Source organism: Heptranchias perlo, chromosome 8 (genome assembly GCF_035084215.1).
Source record: "Heptranchias perlo isolate sHepPer1 chromosome 8, sHepPer1.hap1, whole genome shotgun sequence".
Classification (NCBI taxonomy): domain Eukaryota; kingdom Metazoa; phylum Chordata; class Chondrichthyes; order Hexanchiformes; family Hexanchidae; genus Heptranchias; species Heptranchias perlo.
Genome location: NC_090332.1, coordinates 28,544,210 through 28,567,927, shown reverse-complemented (window position 1 = coordinate 28,567,927; position 23,718 = coordinate 28,544,210). Strand labels below are relative to the sequence as shown.

General features: G+C 41.5%; 1 protein-coding gene across 6 annotated transcripts in view; it reads left to right on the top strand.

The window, feature by feature from the left end:
- The first annotated feature begins 12,635 nt into the window (after positions 1-12,635).
- Positions 12,636-23,718, top strand: part of mark1 (MAP/microtubule affinity-regulating kinase 1) — a 164,665-nt gene continuing 153,582 nt past the window's right edge. For 2 of the 6 annotated variants that reach the window (XM_067988872.1, XM_067988871.1), the window contains exons 1-3: positions 12,636-13,091; positions 14,287-14,490; positions 17,732-17,785. In XM_067988872.1, coding sequence (XP_067844973.1) covers positions 13,041-13,091; positions 14,287-14,490; positions 17,732-17,785 — 309 coding nt within the window. In that variant the 5' untranslated portion in view covers positions 12,636-13,040. The remainder of the gene's footprint in view (positions 13,092-14,286; positions 14,491-17,731; positions 17,786-23,718) is intronic. The other 4 variants (XM_067988870.1, XM_067988869.1, XM_067988867.1 and 1 more) reach the window with 2 other exon arrangements.

Below are 23,718 nucleotides of genomic sequence, written 5' to 3'. Positions count from 1 at the left end.
ATGAACAATTAAGAAATCAACAAAATCCAATAATCCTTCTGGAAAGGGAGCTGGTTATGGTTGGTAATACACATGTAGGATTGTGAGTCACATCTGGTGGATCATGTGCTTTCATGAATAAGCCATCAGAAACTCATTGGTGGGAAAAATAATCAAACAAGGCAATGAATGCTTAAAAAATGTTCAGAATTACAATTAAATCCTGATAAAATATTGAGCATATTTCAAAAGTGCTGGATGGATATACAACAATCTATTCCTTTTCAGCTCATTAGTTATGTATTACCTTAATCTGAACTAAAAGTAAATAATTGGCTTGATCTTCCCTTCTCAAAATTATCACCATGCCCAGTTAGCATGGTTAAACTGCTTGACTTTAGCTTTTTTTCTAAATCAACATCAGATAAATTCTTGGGAATGTGTCTATGGCCAGGAAAACGGATGTATAAAACTATGAAACTGACATGCTGCATGGAGCTTTTGAAGTGGTATAGAATGCTGAGAGTAGCTACAGCAGCTCCGACGTTCCTAGCATAAAGATGAAGGTCAGTCACAGTCCAACCGTGTCTCGCTGATGTTGTCCAATAGGCACTGACATGGTGTAGACTAGCCTCATTTTGTCTTGTCATTTGACAAGTTGAAGGTTTAAACTAATTTGGCAGGGGGATGGGCACCAGGATGAAACAGTAGAGGAGAAACAAACAAGGTGCATAGAGGACTGGGAGGGACATGTGACACTACAGTAAAGAATAGTTCAGAAATAGGAGGGATCAGACAGGGAGCAAATGAGAGGCAATCTCAGATGAGTATGGAGTGCATGTGCATAAATGCAGGTAATTTGGTCAATAAGGTTGGTGAGCTGCAGGCTCAAGTCGCCAAATGGGACTATGATATAGTGGCAATAACCGAGATTTGGCTCAAAGAAGGGGATGTTTGGATACTTAATATTCCTGGCTGCCAGGTATTCAGGAAAGATAGGGAGGGAAAGAAAGGAGTAGGTGTTGGGGGGGTGGGGCGGAGGGAACAGCGGCAGTATTGATCAAAGAAACTATTATAGCACTGGAAAGGGATGATGTAGTTTAGCGGACAAAAGCAGAATCTATTTGGTTAGAATTAAGGAAAAATAGAGGAGCTATTACGCTCCTGGGTGTATTTTATAGGCCACCAAATAGTGGAAAGGAAATAGAGGCACAAATTTGCAAGCAAATTACAGAAAGATGCAAGAACTATAGGGTAATGATAATGGGCGACTTCAATTATCCCAATGTAGACTGGGACAGTAACAGTGTAAAGGGCAAAGAGGGGGAGGAATTCCTGAAATGTGTACAAGAGAACTTTCTGGAATAGTGTGTTTCCAGCCCAACCAGGAAGGAATCTATATTGGATCTAGTTCTGGCGAATGAAGTGGGGCAGGTGGAGCATGTTTCAGTGGGACAGCATTTGAGGAACAGTGATCATAATATCATTAGGTTTAGAATAGTGGAAAAGGACAAGGAAAAATCAAATGTGAAAATACTTAACTGGAGGAGGGCTGATTTCAGTGAGTTAAAAAGGGATCTTGCCCATTGGTGGTGGGGAAACTTTTAGAGATAATAATCTGGGACAAAATTAATTGGCAATTGGAAAAGTATGGGCTAATAAATGAAAGTCAGCAAGGATTTGTTAAGGAAAATCATGTTTGACTAACTTGATTGAGTTCTTTGATGAAGTAACGGAGAGGGTTGATGAGGGTAGTGCGGTTGATGTAGTGTATATGGACTTTCAAAAGGGATTTGATAAAGTACCACATAATAGACTTGTTAGCAAAATTAAAACCCATGGGATTAACGAGACAGTGGCAGCGTGGACACAAAATTGGCTATGGTACAGAAAGCTGTGAGTAGTGAACAGTTGTTTTTCACACAGAGGGAGGTTTACCGTGGTGTTCCCCAGGGGTCAGTATTAGGACCACTGCTCTTTTTGATATATATTAATGACCTGGACTTGGGTATAGAGGGTATAATTTCTAAGTTTGGAGTTGACATGAAACTCAGAAATGTAGTAAACAATGTGGAGGATAGTAACAGATTTCAGGAGGGCAGAGACAGTCTGGTGAAATGGGCAGATACATGGCAGATGATATTTAACGCAGAGAAGTGTGAAGTAATACATTTTGATAGGAAGAATGAGGAGAGGCAATATAAACTAAATGGTACAATTTTAAAGTGGGTGCAGGAGCAGAGAGACCTGGGAGTGCACATACACAAATCTTTGAAGGTGGCAGGACAAGTTGAGATGGCTGTTAAAAAAGCTTATTGGATCCTGGGCTTTATTAATAGAGGCAGAGAATACAAAAGCAAGGAAGTTATGCTAAGCCTTTAGGTTATGCTAAACTGGTTAGGCCTCAGCTAGAGTATTGCATTCAATTCTGGGCACCACACTTTAGGAAGAATGTCAAGGCCTTTGAGAGGGTGCAAAACAGATTTACTAGAATGATACCGAGGATGAGGGACTTCAGTTATGTGAAGAGACTGGAGAAGCTGTGGTTGTTATCCTTGGAGCAGAGAAGGTTAAAAGGAGATTTTATAGAGGTGTTCAAAATCATGAATGGTTTTGACGGAGTAAATAAGGAAACGCTGTTTCCAGTGGCAGAAGGGTCGGTAACCAGAGGACACAGATTACAGGTAATTGGAAAAAGAGCCAGAGGTGACATGAGGAAAAAATTTTTTAGGCAGTGAGTTGTAATGATGTGGAACGCACTGCCTGAAATGGTGCTGGAAGCCAATTCAATAGTAACTTTCAAAAGGGAATTGGATAAATACTTGAAGAGAAAAAATTTACAGGACTATGAGGAAAGAGCAGGGGAATGGGACTAATTGGATAGCTCTTTTAAAGAGCTGGCACTGGCACGATGGGCCGAATAGCCTCCTCTTGTGCTATACATACTTTGATATGATGACAAAGCTGTAGATTCTGAACCCAGGAGCAAGAGATGGATTTTATTGGCAGCCTGCCAAATGGGCTACACTGTTCCATTACTGGATGAATATAGTGTTTATAACCTCAAAAGTAATAAATTGTACAGGCATAAAATTTAATGGAGGATTGTTTCATAATCCTGACAATTTCATTTTTATAGTAACCAATTTTATATATAACAAGCTAAGCAACTGAATTAGCCAACTTCTTACTCCTAGAAATGTCTGCAAGTTGACCTGGGGAATTAGTATATAATGTCATGAATGGTCTTCTTAACTGGTTCATTGTACTGTCAGTCATGGCTTTAGCCATTAATGATTCAGTTCTCTAGCTGGTAATGCAGTACAGGCTTGGAATAAACAAGGTCACATTACCGTTCTATTTTTCAATGGTTGCTACTTGTACTTTAGGAAAACTAAACATAATTGATGTAAGTTTGGTGACAAACCATTACAAGCTTTGTACATTTATTTTAATTGTGAGAAATATTAATAGCTAAATCAAAAGCAAAATACTGCAGATGCTGGAAATCTGAAGTAAAAAAAGAAAATGCTGGAAATACTCAGCAGGTTAGACAGCATCTGTGGAGAAAGAAACAGTTAACTTTTCAGGTCGATGACCTTTTGTCAGAATATTAATAGCTATTTTGGTAAGCAGAATTTTGTTATTCACTTCAATTATAGAATATTCCAGGATATTGTGGATCCAAATAATATAGTACAATAGAACAGTGTTCTTTCATCTCTGGGACCTACATTATATAGTATCAGTTTCAGGCAGGAGAAGACCTTCAGTCCATTTAGCCACAGTGTTGCCTTGGTGCACTTGGTAACTAATAACCTTGAATCCCTTTTGTTGACAAGAATTTCTAGTCCCTGCTTGAACCATTAGGTTTTCTTGATCCACTATCCATGCTGGTAATCTTACTACCCTTTTTGTTAAAAAGTTCCAATTTTCTTTTGTTGTCCTTACTTTGTAAATATGATCCCTTGTGCTTAAATTGTGTACACGGCGGAAAAAACGATTTGATGATATGTTTCTACATGAGTTGGGTAGTCTCGACCAAGCTTCTAGTAGGTGTGGGTTCATAGCACAATTGCAATCTCCCCTGGAAGCCATAAAAATGGCTGGTGTGGGAAAAGGTGCATTTACAATGGTGCAGTCCAGAATTTACATTGGTACATTTGACCTGGACTATACATGTTGTTAGAAATGAAGAGATGTTTTATTTCCCCAACATTCTTCTTTCCACTTCCCACGAAGAAAAGTAGAATGCTTCATAAACGTATATATAGGAACTTGGTTTTATTAGAACTAATTAACACAGATATAGTTACTCCTACCTTAGACTATATAAGGCCAAGTCTATGCTTTTGGTTATGTAACATCTAGCAGAGTAATATAAATGATTTGTGAGATAAGTAGCAAATATTCTGAAAGTAAAGATAGAGTTATTGGAAATTTTGAAATTAATTGCTGGTTTTAATACACTGTCACTTTGTGCAAAAAGGCTTGTAGTTTAGGTTTTTGAGGACCTCCTGAATTGAACAGCAGTGTTTATGCAAAGAATTTGCACTGCCAATTTGACAGCATTATACTTATTGTAAGTGATTATTATAAGTGATAAACAGTATATTGAGTATGATAATCTGGATTCTTTTCCCTCAGTCTGGTTCAGCAAACACTGACTCGAACACACCTTCAGAATTAAACAGATCTTTATTTTCCGCGGGGCTTTACTCGAGTGCATCGGCAGTGACTCCTACCGGAGTCCGTCGAATCCAGCAGAGAAAGGCAAAGTTACATTCAATGTGTTGCATTCTTATACATTTACAGCTAGAACATTAGCATAACAGCAGATTATCAGGAGCCAATCATAAGTGGTACATGCACACATTCTGGTAGTCATGCCCTGGTTCAAAACACTTAAAGGTCAAGGTAATCATTAACCTGTTCCAGCTGCACAATGTCCAGTAAACAACTCAACAAGACAATCATCTCCAAACCACAGAATGTTCCAGTTGCACAATGTCGTATCAAGTCACCTGCACTGTTAGGACATAACAGGATACTTTGTAATGAATGCTATTGTTCTACCCTCAGCATGTTGCAGTACAGTGGTCGTGAACTATTTAGCAAGGGGTAATGTCAGCATTCTTTTAGGGTCCCTAAGCCTAAGGATTCTCATTCCCCCCTTTTATCATTCCATGATAACCAATCAGTACATCGGTCCCTGGTCCCCTCTTGGTAGGGCCTCGTACTTGGTCACATCTACTTATTCAGTCCAATGACACAGCAGACCGCCATCTAATTGACCTCCCAACTCTAGTGTACAGTGGGGCTGCCTCAGGAGCCCGGTACATCCGTCTATCCGGGTGACGTCCTACTTTCCGAATCCTTCTGGGTCATCATCGTTGCACCGAAGTACGTCTCCTTGGCATAGATGGTGTATGCGTTCAGGCTGGTCCTGTCGACATGTTCTTTTTCTGGTTACTCCCAGGGTCGGCAAGAGTCCAAGGCAGAAGATCCATATCAAGGCCTTCATGGCTGGTCACGACACACCTGTATAGGGAAGATTTCTTGGAAGAAAAGAGAAGTTAGCATTTCAAGTTTTACTGATAGTTTTACAGTGGTGGAGGTGAACCCAAGCGCTCTTCCCCTCTACTTTAGCAGCAGTAGGGGTGGTGAGTAGGACTTGGTAGGGCCCTTCCCAACGAGGTTCCAGTCCTTTCCTTGTCCAATTCCTGATCAATACGTACGTTCCGGGCTCGATTTTAGATGGACTGGCTATAGTAGGAAGTTCGACGTAGGCGGCTCGTACCCGGGAGTGGAGGCTTCTCAATACCTTGGTTAGTGACAAAATATAGTTCGTCATTTCTGTCGTCATGTGGTGAAAGTGGACGGTTTTCGGAACGTTCTGGTTCCATGGGGTCTTGAGAGGCCTACCATATATAATTTCAGCAGGACTTAGCCTTGCTGCACCGGCCAGGGTAGTACGTATCTGGAATAAGGCTACAGGGAGAAGTTTGAGCCAGTTAGCACCTGTCTCTGCCTGCAGTTTAGCCAGTTTATTCTTTAACGTCTGATTAGCACGTTCGACCAAATCAGCGGCCTGTGGCCTGTAGGCACAATGTAGCTGTTGTTTGATGCCCATTTGGGTGCAGAATTCCTTGTTTACCTGACCCACAAAGTGAGGGCCATTATCTGAACTTAATTGATTTGGAATTCCATACCTAGGGATGATCTCTTTCATCAGGACTTTTACAACCGTGGAGGCTTTGTTATCCATAGTCGGATAGGCCTCTATCCATTTACTAAATACATCAACAATAACTAGAACATATTTATAACTCTGACATCTTTCCAACTCAATGTAGTCCATCTGGAGGGTCTCAAAGGGACCTTCAGGCAAAGGGGTTTTTCCCCAGTCGCAAGGCACTCCCTTCCCAGGGTTGTGTTGTTGACAAATGAGGCAATGACTACTGATGCCCTGAGCTAGGGCTTGCAACCTAGGATGCCACCATGTGGCCAGTAACGTGTCACTAGTAGCCTTGGCACCACAAAGAGTTGCAAAGTGTACACATTCAATAACCCATAATGCTAATTCTTCTGACATACAAGTCTGCCCCGCAGGGGTGACCCATAATTTAAATACACAGTCATAAGTACAACCAAGTTGTTTCCACAATTGTTTATCACAGTCAGGGGCGTCCTCCTGTAATTTAATGACGTCTTGGATGGTTGGCATTGGTTTTTCCGAGGGAGACTTGCTTTGGTTTGAGCTTTTAGTCTGACTCATCATTCTAGGGACAACCACCCTCTGTTTCTGAGACGCTTCCTTAGCTTCCTGATCAACATATCTATTCCCTATATCTACTGGGGTTTGTCCTGTCATATGTGCAGAACATTTCATGACAGAGATCTGTTTTGTTAGCATAAGGGCTTGTAATAAATCTGAGACTAGTTTCTGATGGGAAATCTGCGTGCCTGCAGAAGTCAGAAACCTTCTGTTTTTCCATAATTGTCCGAAGTCGTGAACCATTCTGAAAGCATACCTTGAATCTGTGTACACATTAACCCTTTGGTCTTTCCCAAGGACACAAGCTCTTATCAGGGCAAACAGTTCCGCCTGTTGCGCGGAATAGGGGAGCTCAAAGGCTGCTGATTCTACAGTATTGCCATCATGATCTATTATTGCATACCCTGAAAGTCTCTCTCCTAGGGGGCCGATAGATGCACTCCCATCTACGTACATGGTTACCTCCGGGTCCTTTATTGGGGTGTCAGATAGATCATCCCTTACTGAGGCATCCTCCCTGATCAGAGATAAACAATCATGTCCTGGATCCGTTTGTTCCTGTGGTGGTTCCGTAAGAACGCATGCTGGGTTGATGGTAGTACAATGTTTAAACTGCAGTTTTGGGTTGTTCAGTAGATAAATTTCATACTTATTTTGTCGGGCCATGGTAAGGTGTTGGGTCTGCAATTGTCCCAACAGTGTCGTTACCGAGTGCGAACTATATACCGTGATATCTTTCTCGTCCTCGATTCCCTTGCCAACCTCCCCGCTGTTGTCCTTGCATATAGCCCCCTCTTCCTTGTCTACGGGAGGGACATTCCTTGCTCCAATGGCCTTGCTGACCACAATTGAAACAGGCGTCTGACCCTGCTTGTCTCCCTCCTCCTCTTCTAGTGTCGAAGCTATGTCTCGGGGGAGCGTAGGGAGGGCCATAATTAGGGGCAGTTGGTCCGTTAGGATGTCTAACATACCCGTACCCTTGTCCATCAACCCATCCTGGGACACAATACTGGGGTTCTATTTGGTATCCTACTCTATCTGGGGTGGGTTTCCGCTCTTCCTTTTTCATCACATACTCAGTTTTGATTTTGACCTGCGGTTGATTTTCCTGATTCTTACTTTCCAGTAGTATTTTACTGCCCCAGCCATCTGGCTGGGACTGTTGTCGGACCAGTCCATATTGTTAGTAACCTGAGTCGGTAGGCAGCTTATCAGGATAGCACAGTATTGTGGCAAGTTTGCTCCATCCTGATAGTTTGCATCTCCTGACTGACTCCGATATACCTCGGAGAATCTTTCTAGAAATTCCTCTGCTCCCTCACCCCTCTTAGGTTTGGTATCTAAGACCTTGAATATGTCAATCGGCTTTTGCAGGGTGGTGGTTAAGGAGGTAAGTATAGCCCGTTCGCGAGCATCATTCTGTGCATGATGGTTTGCCAATGCAGCGTGATCTGCAAACTGCAAGTTAGCCAAGAATCTTGCGTGCTCAGCACGGGTTAAAACTTGCCGTACTAATGCCCACAAGTATCTTGATTCCGCATTATAAACGGAAATGGTGGTCCGAAGGAAGTCTACAAATGAGGTAGGTGATTTCTTTCTATCCGGCATCCCGGTTAGAATGGCCATTATTTCATTGGGTTTCCATGGGCAATACATATCTATTGTTCGGGGGTTGCCGGCTGCCACGGCGTTAGCTGGGTTAAAAGCGGGGTTAGGCATCTGCCTCATTGGTAACTGCCGAGGGATTGCCTTAGTCCTGACTAATGACTCAGTATCAGAGTCTGGGTATAATTCTTCTTCTGAAGTCTTACTACGTCGGTCTCTATAATTGCCCGTTTCCTGATTTTGGGTCAGTTGCCTCTGATTTCTCCGTCTTCTCAGGCCAGGTGGGATGAGTGGGGGGCTAGAGGGTGGGGGTGATGGGTCTCTGGTCTTACTCCGGGTACGCCAGGCAATTGGGTCAGTGTACCGGGGGCTTCTGTGAGCCGCCGCGGTCTCGTGAGGGACCGGAGGGGGAATAAACACAGTTGGATCAGGACCTATCTGTGGGTAAATGTTAATGTACGGTGGAGGGGCAATAGAGGCTGGGGGTGCCGTCGGACACCTACGGGTCCATTCATCTAAATCATCATTGTCTCCCTCAACCAAAGCAAGGCCAGCCATTGAGCTACGTAGCCCACTTTTCTCTGTTTCACCGGTTTTGCCCAGGGTCTTTGCAGACTCCTGTTTGGCACGCTTCTCTTGTGCACACTCCTTCCTCAGTACTGCTGCTGATTTAAGCATGCCTCCCTCCGTGAGTCCTATTCCTAATTTCAGGGCGTTGTCCTGCCAGCTGGCTAACAACGAAGCTTCCCTTAACTCCCCACAATATTTTCTCCATAAGCCAATTAGATCCTTAGTCGTGGTACCCCTGTTAGTTGTCCAAATTATTTCTTGAGCCTTTTTGACTACATCTAGATTTTTAGTTCCTCCCAGTGGCCACTGATCATTCCCGAATTCCTTGTTCAGTTCCCCTGATAGTTGTCTAAATTTAATCGCTTTGTCTGGATATTGTTCACAAAGAGTCTGCAAGGCACTACCTGGCTCATTAGTGGTATCTAAACAATTACCCATCCCGTCTCTTTAAACAGTTAAACAATTAAGACCGCTGTATATGCGCAACACTTGAGCTCGCTTTTTCCCTCAGACTATGCTGACCCTCAGTGATGTATAATCACTGACCTACTTTCTGTTTCTTCCGGTGTTCGCCAGACTGACCTGGATCTCGTAAGGACGCCACACGAGGGTTAGCGATTGGACGATTCGTCGTCAGACTTAACAGATTTAGTAAAGCCGAAGTAGTAAAAGAAAGTTTTACTCACATCGGGGCGCCCTCTCCTTCCTCCGTGTCCGAGACGATCCGCCTCTTATTTCGCGAACTCTCGGTGATCGACCGTTGAGATCCCACTTCTGACACCAAATGATGATCTGGATTCTTTTCCCTCAGTCTGGTTCAGCTAACACTGACTCGAACACACCTTCAGAATTAAACAGATCTTTATTTTCCACGGGGCTTTACTCGAGTGCATCGGCAGTGACTCCTAACGGAGTCCGTCGAATCCAGCAGAGAAAGGCAAAGTTACATTCAATGTGTTGCATTCTTATACATTTACAGCTAGAACATTAGCATAACAGCAGATTATCAGGAGCCAATCATAAGTGGTACATGTACACATTCTGGTAGTCATGCCCTGGTTCAAAACACTTAACCTGTTCCAGCTGCACAATGTCCAGTAAACAACTCAACAAGACAATCATCTCCAAACCACAGAATGTTCCAGTTGCACAATGTCTTATCAAGTCACCTGCACTGTTAGGACATAACAGGATACTTTATAATGAATGCTATTGTTCTACCCTCAGCATGTTGCAATACAGTGGTCGTGAACTATTTAGCAAGGGGTAATGTCAGCATTCTTTTAGGGTCCCTAAGCCTAAGGATTCTCAAGTATATCAGGCTTGTATTTTCTAAGCTTCACCAAAATATATTTTTTTGCTTTAATATCCATAGAATCATACAGCACAGAAAGGGGCCATTCGGCCCATCATGTCTGTTCCGGCTCTTTGAAAGAGCTATCCAATTAGTCCCACTCCCCTGCTCTTTCCCCATAGCCCTGCAAATTTCTCCTTTTCAAGTATATATCCAATTCCTTTATGAAAGTTACTGTTGAATCTGCTTCCACCACCCTTTCAGATAGTACATTCCAGATCAAAACAACTCGCTGCATAAAATCAGGAGGGTGATGGAATACTCTCCACTTGCTTGGATGAGTGCAGCTCCAACAACACTCAAGAAGCTCGACACCATCCAGGACAAAGCAGCCCGCTTGATTGGCACCCCATTCATCACCCTAAACATTCACTCCCTTCACCACCGGCACACTGTGGCTGCAGTGTGTACCATCCACAGGATGCACTGCAGCAACTCGCCAAGACTTCTTCAACAGCACCTCCCAAACCCACGACCTCTACCACCTAGAAGGACAAGAGCAGCAGGCACATGGGAACAACACCACCTGCACATTCTCCTCCAAGTCACACACCATCCCGACTTGGAAACATATCGCTGTTCCTTCATCATCGCTGGGTCAAAATCCTGGAACTCCCTTCCTAACAGCACTGTGGGAGAACCTTCACCACACGGACTGCAGCGGTTCAAGAAGACGGCTCACCACTACCTTCTCAAGGGAAATTAGGGATGTGCAATAAATGCTGGCCTCGCCAGCAACGCCCACATCCCATGAACGAATAAAACATTTTTTTTTAAAACTCCCCTCATTTCCCCCCAGGATTTTTTGCTAATTATCTTAAATCTGTGTCCTCTGGTTAACGATCCTCCTGCCAATGGAAACAGTTTCACCCTATTTACTCTATCAAAACCCCTCATAATTTTGAACACCTCTATTAAATCTCCCCATAACCTTCTCTACTCTTGGAGAACAATCCCAGCTTCTCCAGTTTCTCCACATAACTTAAGTCCCTCATCCCTAGTACCATTCTGGTAATTCTGCATCCTCTCCAAGGACTTGACGTCCTTCCTAAAGTGTGGTGCCAAGAATTGGACACAATGCTCTTTCTGTGGCCTAACCAGTGATTTATAAAGGTTTACTATAACTTCCTTGCTTTTGTACCCCATGCCTCTATTTATAAAGCCAAGGAACCCATATCAAAAACAGCCATATCAACTTGTCCTGCAGCCTTCAAAGATTTGTGTATGTGAACTCTATGTTCCTGCACCCCCTTTAAATTGTACCATTTGATTTATATTGCCTCTCCTCTTTTTTCCTTCCAAAATGCATCACTTCATACTGCTTGGCATTAAATTTCATCTGCAATGTGTCTGCCCATTTCACCAGTCTATCTAAGTCCTCCTGAAGTCTACTACTATCCTCCTCACGGTCTACATTTCTAAGCATTGTCATGAATAATGAACATGAATATTAAAACCAAGAAAAGAAACAATTCAAGGTTCCTGATCACAGAACATTTCACAAAATTATGTGCAGCTTTCTCATCATCAAAAATCTTTAGACTGAAATTCTTTTAACCTAAACAACACTGCTGTAATAAAGCATTCTTAGTACTTAAAGTGCATAAAAACTTACGCACTTAACCTGCATAAACGCCTCGTCCCACGTGTAACTGGAAATGCCATGTGAATTAAATGAAATAACCATTACATGATTTCCATTGAAAATAGTCAATTCAGTTCGTATTTTGCACTGAAGCTTTGTAATAAATCAGATTCATAGTAACGAATAATAACTATGACTCATACTGGCCAATGTGAAGATTTACGGACCTCTTTCAGATTTCATTGTATCCAACTGAACCGTGATGACCGATTGGTGAGGGTAACCTCACGAGTGACCTTCTGGATGAATTAATTTATGCACACAATCACCTCACCCGGCGAAAGGATCCAATTAATTTATGTCATTCCAAAAGCTTCTGAAATAATATAATCTGCCAACGGAATAGCTGCTTTTTTGTTGTTTTAGCCCGATTATAAAATTACCAGGATATATTTAATTTTGTCTTTAACCTCCACGGTATAATCAGATTTTTAAAGCATCCTTTGTATTTTGTGCATTGGTAGATTTAAATATTAAACATTCAACATTAAAATAATATTCACCAATGGTCTATTTTTTTTCCAATGCTTAACAGATCATCTTTATTTTTAAGAATTGATTTGTGTTGCAGGATGGCAGACTGGACACTTCTTGGATCCCTTTGGTAAAAGTCCATGGAAAGAGTGTGTGTCTGCGGTACAATTGGAAGTACTTAATGCTGTAACTGGCCGCCGCTGGGATCGCTCTCTCGCTGTCTGAGGACTGTCTCTCAGGGTGCATGTACGATCACAAACTCCCTCTCAGTCTCTGCCTGCTTGTGGTGACAAGTACACCTGAGCAACGGCGGCTTTTCCCCCCACCTCCCCCTCCTTCTCTTCCTTCCCCTCCCCCCTCCCCTTTTTCTCTCTCTTTCTGTCTCTCCTCCTGTTTGAATTAATACAGATTTCTCTCTCTCTCTCTTTTCCTCCCCTCCCCACCTTCCTCACTAACCAATAGATGCCCGGTCGGTAATGGAGGATTTCCTACCCAACATGTAGGCGAACGTTCCCTTCTCCCGGTTGAGATTTCTTTCATTTGGGAAAAAAAAGAAAGCAAAAAAAAAGAGAAGGGGGAGGAAATAAAGAAGGAAAGGGGAAAAATTCGGCCTAAGCACTGAGTGTGAAGCCAAAATGTCGACCAGAACGCCATTGCCCACAGTGAATGAGCGCGACACAGAAAATGTAAGTGAGACAATGTTTCATTTTTATTATTATTACTTTTATGTGACGGTTTCAATCGAGGACGCGGGAGTTTAATGCTGCTCGCTGAATGAATGCGCGTGTTTATTGCTATGGAGGGATGTTGTGCTTGTGTGACTGCTCTGGGGGATGATTCCTGCAAAAAAAAAAGGAGATCCCTTGGAGAGGAGCGGGCAGAGGCACTGACTCGCCCGCTTCATATATCTCACAGGCCTCTCTCTCGCCCGCTTTCTTAATGGAATCAGGACTATAAGGATTTTTCAGGCGAAAGATTACCTCCTTCAGACTGCATTTAAAAGCCTGCCTTTCATTTACATATTTGCCCCTGTTACTCAGTATCCTTCAGGCTTGAAATATCCATTTAAGACTGCCTTTGACTGCAAGGAGCAGCTCAATGACAAGGAGCTGTTTACTGGACCACAAAAGAGCCCCGTTCCTATTTAGTATCGCTCAATGCAGACTTTTCGACTGACGCAGTATCTTTCAGTTTGATCTATTATTGTGGGATTTTTTTTCTCTTTTTGCTTTTTAGTTGTTATCATAAAGATGATAATCTGCATTATTGCAAATGTTTCTTTCACAATCCTTTCGCTCCTTGTATATTTTGAGGAGGAAAATGTGTTGATGCAAGGGCTACGAAAACTGACGACTCACTGGAAGGGTTAAGGGTCAAATACACTATACAACAGCCTACTTCAAAACCCAAAATATTACCAGTGCATATTTGTTTTTTTTCACTAACTGATTATCCGGCTGCGTTGTATATTCTACCTCCCTCCCAAATTGAGCCCTTTTAATACTGATGCTTTTTATTCTATTAGTGACTAGTCACACTGCCTGTTTTTTGAGCAGGTCGTTAAAATAAACTATCGCTTGCACTACAAGGTGCGATTTTTAGTTTTGCACTAGTGTTAATTTTAGAGGAAACCTGGTTTTATATATTGAGTTTTCAGCAAGTGAGCTTTGGTGTAAGTAACCAATAATGCTGAAGTCATCAAGTACAGTAACAGCACATTTGTTATATATAGTGCTGTAGAATGATTCTTGTGGAAAGTATTCAAAGTTATTAATTTTGTAAATGTAAACTGTTGCATGCCATTAAAAAGAATGTATAGGGTACTACATAAATGCTTATTGTGAAATAATTCATGTAGTGTGTACATGGCTAATTTTGCAGCACACGTCTCTTGATGGATATGGTGACTCACAAAGCCAGCCTTCCAAATCAAGTAGCAGACAAAACCTACCACGATGCAGGAATTCGGTGGCATCTACGGCTGAAGAGCATCCCCACATTGGAAGTTATAGGCTACTAAAGACTATAGGCAAGGGAAACTTTGCAAAAGTAAAATTAGGACGACATGTTATGACTGGAAGAGAAGTGAGTTTTATTTGGTGTATTTTTGCATTATCAGTATTTTATATTAATCTCCATTGTTGTGGTATTGTTTTTGAATTGTATTTATTTCCACATTTTGTATTTAAATATATATTTTAAAGCATTTTTTTAATGTTCTATTCTTTCACATTTTCTACACATCTTTTCTGATTTCTGCACATGGCCTCTTGTTTCCATGTAGCTTCCATTAGCCGGAAGGCTGACCCATTCATGGCTTGATTCCCTGATTCTGTTTTGGTGTGCCTGTGGCAGAGTGAGACAGGCATCAGGTCTACAGTTATATGCAAGACAGAGTAGCAACAACTGAGATGTTGCTATTCTGCTCCTTATCTCTGGTATGTCTGTAAACACTTGGTGGATATAGCAGGGTTTTTTATTGTGCTCATGGGATGTGATTAGATCCAGTGTCTGTATGCTACACTTTGTTTTGATATACCTAAGAGTTAATATCGAATGCTACAAAATTTTAACTCTGGATTCTATGTGTATTCTATCTTGCTACGTACTGGCTAAAAAGTACAATACAAGCCCAACAAGACTAGGGGCAGTTCTGGATTTAGTTTTAGGGAATGAAGCTAGGTAGGTGGAAGGAGTATCAGTGGGAGAGCATTTTGGTGGTAGTGATCGTAATTCAGCTATGGAAAAGGACAAAGACAGAACAGGGGTAAAAATTCTGAATTGAGGAAAGGCTAATTTTACTAAGCTGAGAAGTGATATAGCAAAAGTGGACTGGAAACAGCTACTAGAAGGTAAATCGGTGTTAGAGCATTGGGAGGCATTTAAGGGCGAGATAGTGAGTGTTCAAATATGTTCCCACAAAGAAAAAGGGTGGGACTTTCAAATCTAGAGCCCCCTGGATGACCAGGAGCATACAGGGTAGGATAAGGCAAAAAAGGGAATCTTTTGTCAGACACCGAGTGCTTAATACTGCGGAAAGCCTAGAGGACTATAGAAAGTGCAGGGGTGAAATTAAAAAGGAAATTAGGAAAGCAAAGAGAAGGCATGAAAAAATACTGGCAAGTAAAATCAAGGAAAACACAAAGATGTTTTATAAATACTTAAAGAGCAAGTGGATAACTAAGGAAAGAATCGGGCCTATTAGGTTAACTTTTTGGTCTCTGTGTGGAGGCGGAAGATATGGGTATGGTTCTTAATGAATACTTTGCGTCTGCCTTCACAAAGGAGGGGGATGATGCAGAGACTGTAATTAAGGAGGAGGAGTGTGAAATATTGGATGGGATAAGCATAGTGAGAGAGGAAGTATTAAGGGGTTTAGCATCTTTGAAAGTAGATAAATCGCCAGGCCCAGATGAAATGTATCCCAGGCTGTTAAAAGAAGCAAGGGAGGAAATAGCGGAGGCTCTGACCATCATTTCCCAATCCTCCCTGGCTACAGGGGTGTTGCTGGAGGATTGGAGAACTGCTAATGTTGTACCGTTGTTTAAAAAGAGAGAAAAGGATAGACCAAGTCAGTCTACCTTTGATGGTGGGCAAATTATTGGAATCAATTCTGAGGGACGGTATAAACCCATTATTTAGCAAGACACCGATTAATCAAAGACAGTCAACATGGATTTGTTAAGGGAAGGTCGTGTCTAACTAATTTGATTGAATTTTTTGAGGAGGTAACATGGAGGGTCGATGAGGCTAGTGCATTTGATGTAGTCTGCAAGGATTTTAGCAAGGCTTTTGACAAGGTCCCACATGGCAGACTGGTCAGAAAAGTAAAAGCCCATGGGATCCAAGGGAAAGTGGCAAATTGGATCCAAAATTGGTGCAGAGGCAGGAAGCAAAGGGTAATGGTCGACAGGTATTTTTGTGACTGGAAGGCTTTTTCCAGTGGGATACTGCAGGACTCAGTTCTAGGGCCCTTGCTTTTTGTGGTATATATTAATGATTTAGACTTAAATGTAGGGGGCATGATTAAGAAGTTTGCAGATGATAAAATTGGCCGTGTGGTTGATAGTGAGGAGGAAAGCTGTAGACTGCAGTAAGATATCAATGGGCTGGTCAGGTGGGCAGAAAAGTGGCAAATGGAATTCAATCCGGAGGTGTGAGGTTGTACATTTGGGGAGGTCAAACAAGGCAAGGGAATACACAATAAATGGGAGGATACTGAAAGGTGTAGAGGAAGAGAGGGATCTTGGAGTGCATGTCCATGGATCCCTGAAGGTAGCAGGACAGGGAGATAAGGTGGTTAAGAAGGCATACGGGATACTTTCCTTTATTAGACGAGGCATAGAATATAAGAGCAGGGAGGTTATGCTATACTAGTTAGGCCACAGCTTGAGTACTGTATACAGTTCTGATCACATTACAAGAAAGATGCGTTTGCACTAGAAAGGGTACAGAGGAGGTTTACGAGGATGTTGCCAGGTATGGAGAATTTTAGCTATGAGGAAAGATTGGATAGGCTGGAGTTTTTTCCTTTAGAACAGAGGAGCTGAGAGGTGATTTAAATGTGGTGTATAAAATTATAAGGGGCCTAGATAGAATGGACAGGAAGGACCTATTTCCCTTAGCAGAGAGGTCAATAACCAGGGGGCATAGATTTGAAGTAATTGGTAGAAGGATTAGATGGGAGCTGAGGAAAAAAATTTTCACCCAGAGTGTGGTAGGGGTCTGGAACTCACTACCTGAAAGGGTGTTAGAGGCAGAAACCCTAATCACATTTTAAAAAGTACTTGGATATGCACTTGAAGAACCATAACCTACAAGGCTATGGACCAAGTGCTGGAAAGTGGGATTAAGCTGGGTAACTCTTTTTCAACTGGCACAGACACGATGGGCTGAATGACCTCCTTCTCTGCTGTAAATTTTTCCATGTTTCTGCCCTGTTTATTCAAAAATTTTAGATTGTCAATATCAATTATGTTGGAAGCTGAACCATTTTGATTACTGCTAAGATTTTTGTGATTATTTCTGTTATATGATGCCTTAAAGAGAAATGATTAGTTTCTTTTTTAGTTAAAAGAAAGTGGCTAAGACACAGTATCTAAATAAATTCCAGGCCCCACGTACAAAATGCTGGCTTTCATGAGGTATTGGCTGAAACAAGAACTGAGCAGATTTAAGTGTCAGGCAGTCCTGTGACCATCTGGTCGTAAAATGAGTACTAATGCTATTGTACTGTGAAAATGTGCATTCTATCTGAAAATAACAGCATTTAAGTATAGAATATTTCAACAAACATTCTGTTGATTACTCTTAAAATCCTTTTCAGGTTGCTGTTAAAATAATTGACAAAACACAGCTCAATCCTACCAGTCTACAAAAGGTAAGGCTTTATCACCAATTACAAACTCACTTTTACAGCTTCATCAATGGAGACAAACAAAGAAAATATGAATGATCTTGTTTTGCATTTGCGTGCACAGAAATATTACTTTTAATGACAAAGGGAAATAATGTGTGGGCCTAGTACGTGTAGGCCTGGACCACTGTTACTTTGTACAATAGTGTAAACCTCATGTTGTAAAGCAAGAGGGGTAGCTGGTTATGTGCAGGAAAAAGTTCTCATTTGTGTTTCATCTCTCCATGATATTTATTGTTTGCAACAAAAGAGTGATAATAACTATTAACCTTTTATGTCGGGTACTTTTATGGACTGTTGTGAGGAAGAATGTTGTTTATTGTATTACTCTATCTTTTATATTAACTACTTAAGGGTCACAGTAGAATTTCAGCCAGAGAACATGATTGCAACTTTTTGATGATTTATGTGATATTATACAGATATTATACAGAATTCTTTCATGACCTATCTATAAAAGTAGTTACATATCTTAGAGACTGTGAATAGTTATTGTGCCTCAGAGTAAAGAACAGGGGGTTTCTTTTAAACCCCAAGAACGGGTGGGTTGGAGGCGGGAGGGAGTTGAAAATAGTTTTTTTGGGTCGCAACCGCAAAATTTTCGGTCTTTGCATTCCCAGTGGGAAGCCTGTACTTTTACGTGCCACATTAAACCCGGAAATAAAGCCGGGTTGCAGTTGCGACCCACAAAACAATTATTTTCAACTTCCACCTGCCCCCAACCCACCCGTTCTTGGGGTTTAAAATCACCCCCACCATGTCTCTTTGCTGATATCCTGTAATAGTAAATGTGCATTATGAAAACTAAGGTAGATTGGGGAATTAGATTAAAAGATATGACGGTAAATGAGCAAATAAGCGAACATTTAAAGAAATAATTCATAATTCTCAACAAATATACATTCCCTTGAGGAATAAAAACTCCACGGGAAAAGTGATCCAACCGTGGTTAACTAGAGAAGTTAATGGATAATATTAGATTAAAAGAAGGGGCTTACAATGTTGTCAAAAAGAGTAGTAAGCCTGAGGAATGGGAGGTTTTAGAAACCAGCAAAGGGTGACCAAGAAATTGATAAAGAGGGAGTAAATAGAATATGAGAGTAAACTAACAAGAAATATAACAACAGATTGTAAGAGCTTCTACAAGTATGTAAAAAGCAAGAGATAAGCGAAAGTAAATGTTGGGTCCCTTAGAGGCAGAGACAGGAGAAATTATAATGGAGAATAAGGAAATGGCAGAGACGTGAAGCAAGTATTTTGTATCTGTCTTCATAGTAGAAGTTACAAACAACACACTGGAAATAGTGGGGAACCAAGGGTCTAATGAGAGGGAGGAACTTAAAGTAATCAAGATTAGTAAAGAAAAAGTACAGGAGAAATTAATGGAACTAAAAGCTGACAAATCCCTTGGACCTGATGGCCTACATCCTAGCATTTTAAATCGGGGGGGAAAACTCTCCAATGGCTAAAGTCATACGTAGCACAAAGGAAGATGGTAGTGGTTTTTGGCGGCCAATCGTCTCAGCCCCAGGACATTGCTGCAGGAGTTCCTCAGGGCAGTGTCCTAGGCCCAACAACCTTCAGCTGCGAGATCAATGACCTTCCCTCCACCATAAGGTCAGAAATGGGGATGTTTGCTGATGATTGCACAGTGTTCAGTTCCATTCGCAACCCCTCTCATGCAGCAAGACCTGGACAACATCCAAGCTTGGGCTGATAAGTGGCAAGTTACATTCGTGCTAGACAAGTGCCAGGCAATGACCATCTCCAACAAGAGAGAGTCTTACCACCTCCCATTTACATTCAATGGCATTACCATCGCCAAATCCCCCACCATCAGCTTCCTGGGGGTCACCATTGACCAGAAACTTAACTGGACCAGCCACAAAATTACTGTGGCTACAAGAACAGGTCGGAGGCTGGCTATTCTGCGGCGAGTGACTCACCTCCTGACTCCCCAAAGCCTTTCCACCATCTACAAGGCACAAGTCAGGAGTGTGATGGAATACTCTCTACATGCCTGGATGAGTGCAGCTCCAACAACGCTCAAGAAGCTCGACACCATCCAGGGCAAAGCAGCCTGCTTGATTGGCACCCCATCTACCACCCTAAACATTCACTCCTTCACCACCGGCACACCGTGGCTGCAATGTGTACCATCTACAGGATGCACTGCAGCAACTCGCCAAGGCTTCTTCGACAGCACCTCCCAAACCCGCAACTTCTATCACCTAGAAGGACAAGGGTAGTGGGCACATGGGAACAACACCACCTGCACGTTCCCCTCCAAGTCACACATCATCCTGACTTGGAAATATATCGCAGTTTCTTCATCGTCGCTGGATCAAAATCCTGGAACTCCCTTCCTAACAGCACTGTGGGAGAACCTTCACCACACGGACTGCAGTGGTTCAAGAAGGCAGCTCACCGCCACCTTCTCAAGGGCAATTAGGGATGGGCAATAAATGCTGGCCTTGCCAGCGACGCCCACATCCCATGAACGAATAAAGAAAAAAGGTGGCTGCAGAGATAGTGGATGCATTGGTTTTGATCTTCCAGAATTCCCTCGATTCTAGAACAGTCCCCGTGGATTGGAAGGTAGCAAATGGAACCCTGCTATTCAAGAAAGGAGAGAGAGAGAAAACAGGGAACTATAGGCCAGTTAATCTGACATAAGCCGTAGGGAAAATGCTAGAATCTATTATTAAGGACGTAGTAACTGGGCACTTAAAAAATCATAATATGATTAGGCAGAGTCAACACAGTTTTATGAAAGGGAAATCGTGTCTGACAAATCTATTAGAATTTTTTGAGGGTGTGACTAACAGGTTGGATAAGGAGGAACCAGTGGATGTAGTATATTTGGATTTTCAGAAGGCATTCGATAAGGTGCCACATAAGAGGTGTTACACAAGATTCGGGCTCATGGGATTGTGTGTAAATGTTAGCATGGATTGGTTAATGGACAGAAAATAGAGAGTAGGGATAAACTGGTCATTTTAGGGTTGGTAGGTTGTAACTAATGGATCAGTGCTTGGGCCTCAGCTGTTCACAATATATGTCAATGACTTAGATGAGGGGACAGAGTGTAATGTATCTAAGTTTGCTGATGAAACCAAACTACATGCTGTGAAGAGGATGCAAAGAGTCTGCAAAGGGCTATAGACAGGTTAAGTGTGAGAAGATGGCAGATGCAGTATAATGTGAGGAAATGTGAAATTATTCATTTTGGTGGGAAGAATAGAAAAGCAGAATATTTTTTAAAAGGTGAGAGACTAAGAAATGTTGGTATTCAGAGGGATCTGGTGTCCTTGTACATGAATCACAGAAAGTTAACATGCAGGTACAGCAAGCAATTAGGAAGGCAAATCGTATTTAGCCTTTATTGCAAGGGGGTTGGAGTATAAGAGTAAGGAGGTCTTTATGCAATTATATAGGGCTCTGGTGAGATTTGGAATACTGTGTATAGTTTTGGTCTCCTTACCTAAGGAAGGATATGCTTGCCTCAGAGGGGGTGCAGGAAGGTTCACTAGATTGATTCTTGGGATGAGAGGGTTGTCCTATGAGGAGAGATTGAGTAGAATGGGCCAATGTTCTCTGGAGTTTAGAAGAATGGAAGGTGATCTCATTGAAACTCATATAAAATTCTTAGAGGGCTTGACAGGGTAGATGCTGAGAGGCTGTTTTCCATGGCTGGAGAGTCTAGAACTAGAGGTCATAGTCTCAAGATGAGGGGTCAGCCATTTAGGACCGAGATGAGGAGGAATTTCCTCACTGAGGGTTGTGAATCTTTGGAATTCTCTACCACAGAGGGCTGTGGATGCTGAGTCGTTGGTCGTTGAATGTATTCAAGACTGAGATCGATAGATTTTTGGATACTAATGGAATCGGGATGTGGGGATAGGGCGGGAAAGTGGAGTTGAGGTAGAAGATCAGCAATGATTTTATTGAATGGCCGAGGAGGCTTGAGGGGCCGTATGGCCTACTCCTGCTCCTATTTCTTATGTTCTTAAATTCAGTGATCCAAAGGTTAACTTTGTAAGGGGCAACACTATTGAGCATTCTTAAATTGAAATTTAAATCCATTTCAATATAAATCTGTTTTAAAATTATAGAAGCACCTATTCTTGCTAGCAAGAGCTGTATGATTTATTGTTGTGGTGTTTATGTTGAGGACTGCTGAACAGTTTGAGTTTTGTTGGGGATAGTGGGGGGAAGGGAAGGGAAATAACATAATAAGGAACGTGTTATGAACAGAACAATTGCTTTTGTAAGAATGGAAAAAAAAATGAAGATATTAGCCAACCCCTGTTACATAGAACTTTAAAGGGCCCAGTATTTATGCAAAAGTCTTTGGTAAACCTTTTTTGGGAAGGGAGCTGAGCAATGTATAATTTTTTTTCACCGTTACATTATTCACAGCTGATGTGATTTGTTTTAACACAATGTATGTTATGACATGTTTGTAAACATAAAATAGTTCAACACTTGTTGAAGATACATATTTCTTTTTAAAAGTCTTTGACCTCTTTTGTGTGTTGCTGTGTAGTTTGAAAACATATTTAAGATAAACTATATTATAATTGAAGGGTTCTGATGTGTTCTGAAAGAGTAAAATTTGAGTGCTTCATGAAGCCATCAGAAACTGTGATTGTGTTTCAACCAGTAACTCACTCCAAAAGAACCATTATTTTGTGCATCATACTTATTCTATGCAATTTTCTTACTCATGTTTTTTGTTCGTGAAGTCTGCCATTGTGGTCTTGCAAAGACTTCTGTAATGTTGCATGACAGGAAGAGGAAGGGGGTTGAGTGGACAAAAATACTCGGCTCCATCATGTTACAGGAAGGGCCAGTGAAGCTTGAGTGGTTTAAAATATCTTAACTAAAATATTCAATTTGCTTTCTTGTACCCCACCAGTTACTTTGTGAGTGGTACTATACCAGGTGGTGTTTTACAGAATACAAGAAAATTTAGCATGATGTATTAAACTGAATAATTATTGTCTCTTTGTACTTTGTTATATTTTGGTCAATTCAGCAAATATGGCTGTTCCTACAGCACCACTTTATCCCTCTCATTAACATCATAAGTGGGTTTGTTTACTTTCCAGTCTGACTTTTAATCTATGTACTTGGATTATGGATGTTGAGAGTGACCTAAGGAATCTAAATTTTCATGTGAATCTTTTTGTAACAGTATTTTTATTACAGCATACATTGTCACTTGTTGTTTTACAAGATAATTTACAATAAACTGCAGGTCTCCAGTTGTTGTAAAATATGAACAGTTTGCAGTGGGTTTTTCCTTTTCATCCTCTCTGATTGTTTCACAGTCCATTGAAAGGATAATTCACATGTTTGAATTATTATTGATTCTCATACAGAAGAATTAGCTGTCAGGAATATGGGGCATGTCACAACTATTGGGAGACACATATTCATATTCTGCCTATTATATCCCCACTGGTGGGACTGAACTTAAGGCACTTCTTTGTGTAAAAAGCCTGCTAATACTGGTGAAACAACTGCTGAAACTGTGTAAGTGAGGGATATGGAAAATTGAAATGCACATTTTAGGTTAAAGTATTCTGTATCAGTTATTCCTGTAGATCAGATTACATTATCCTCAAAGAATTTTTGTACAGGATGAGGAAAGATCTTGGGCTGGTGGAAAGAAATAAGGCTGGTTTATGGATAGAACTGTCAGGGTCATACCTTGGTGGTTAGGGGCTGTTGTGGAATACTATATATTTCTAGTGTATTCTAATGAGGGTTTCACCTTATACAATGTCTTACTAGCTTCCTTTATTGTTGCTGTGGCCCAAAAAGGAAATCTACAATCTCTGGAGTGTTTTTTCCTGTGTGTAGCACCTAATTACTGCCGATGAATAAAA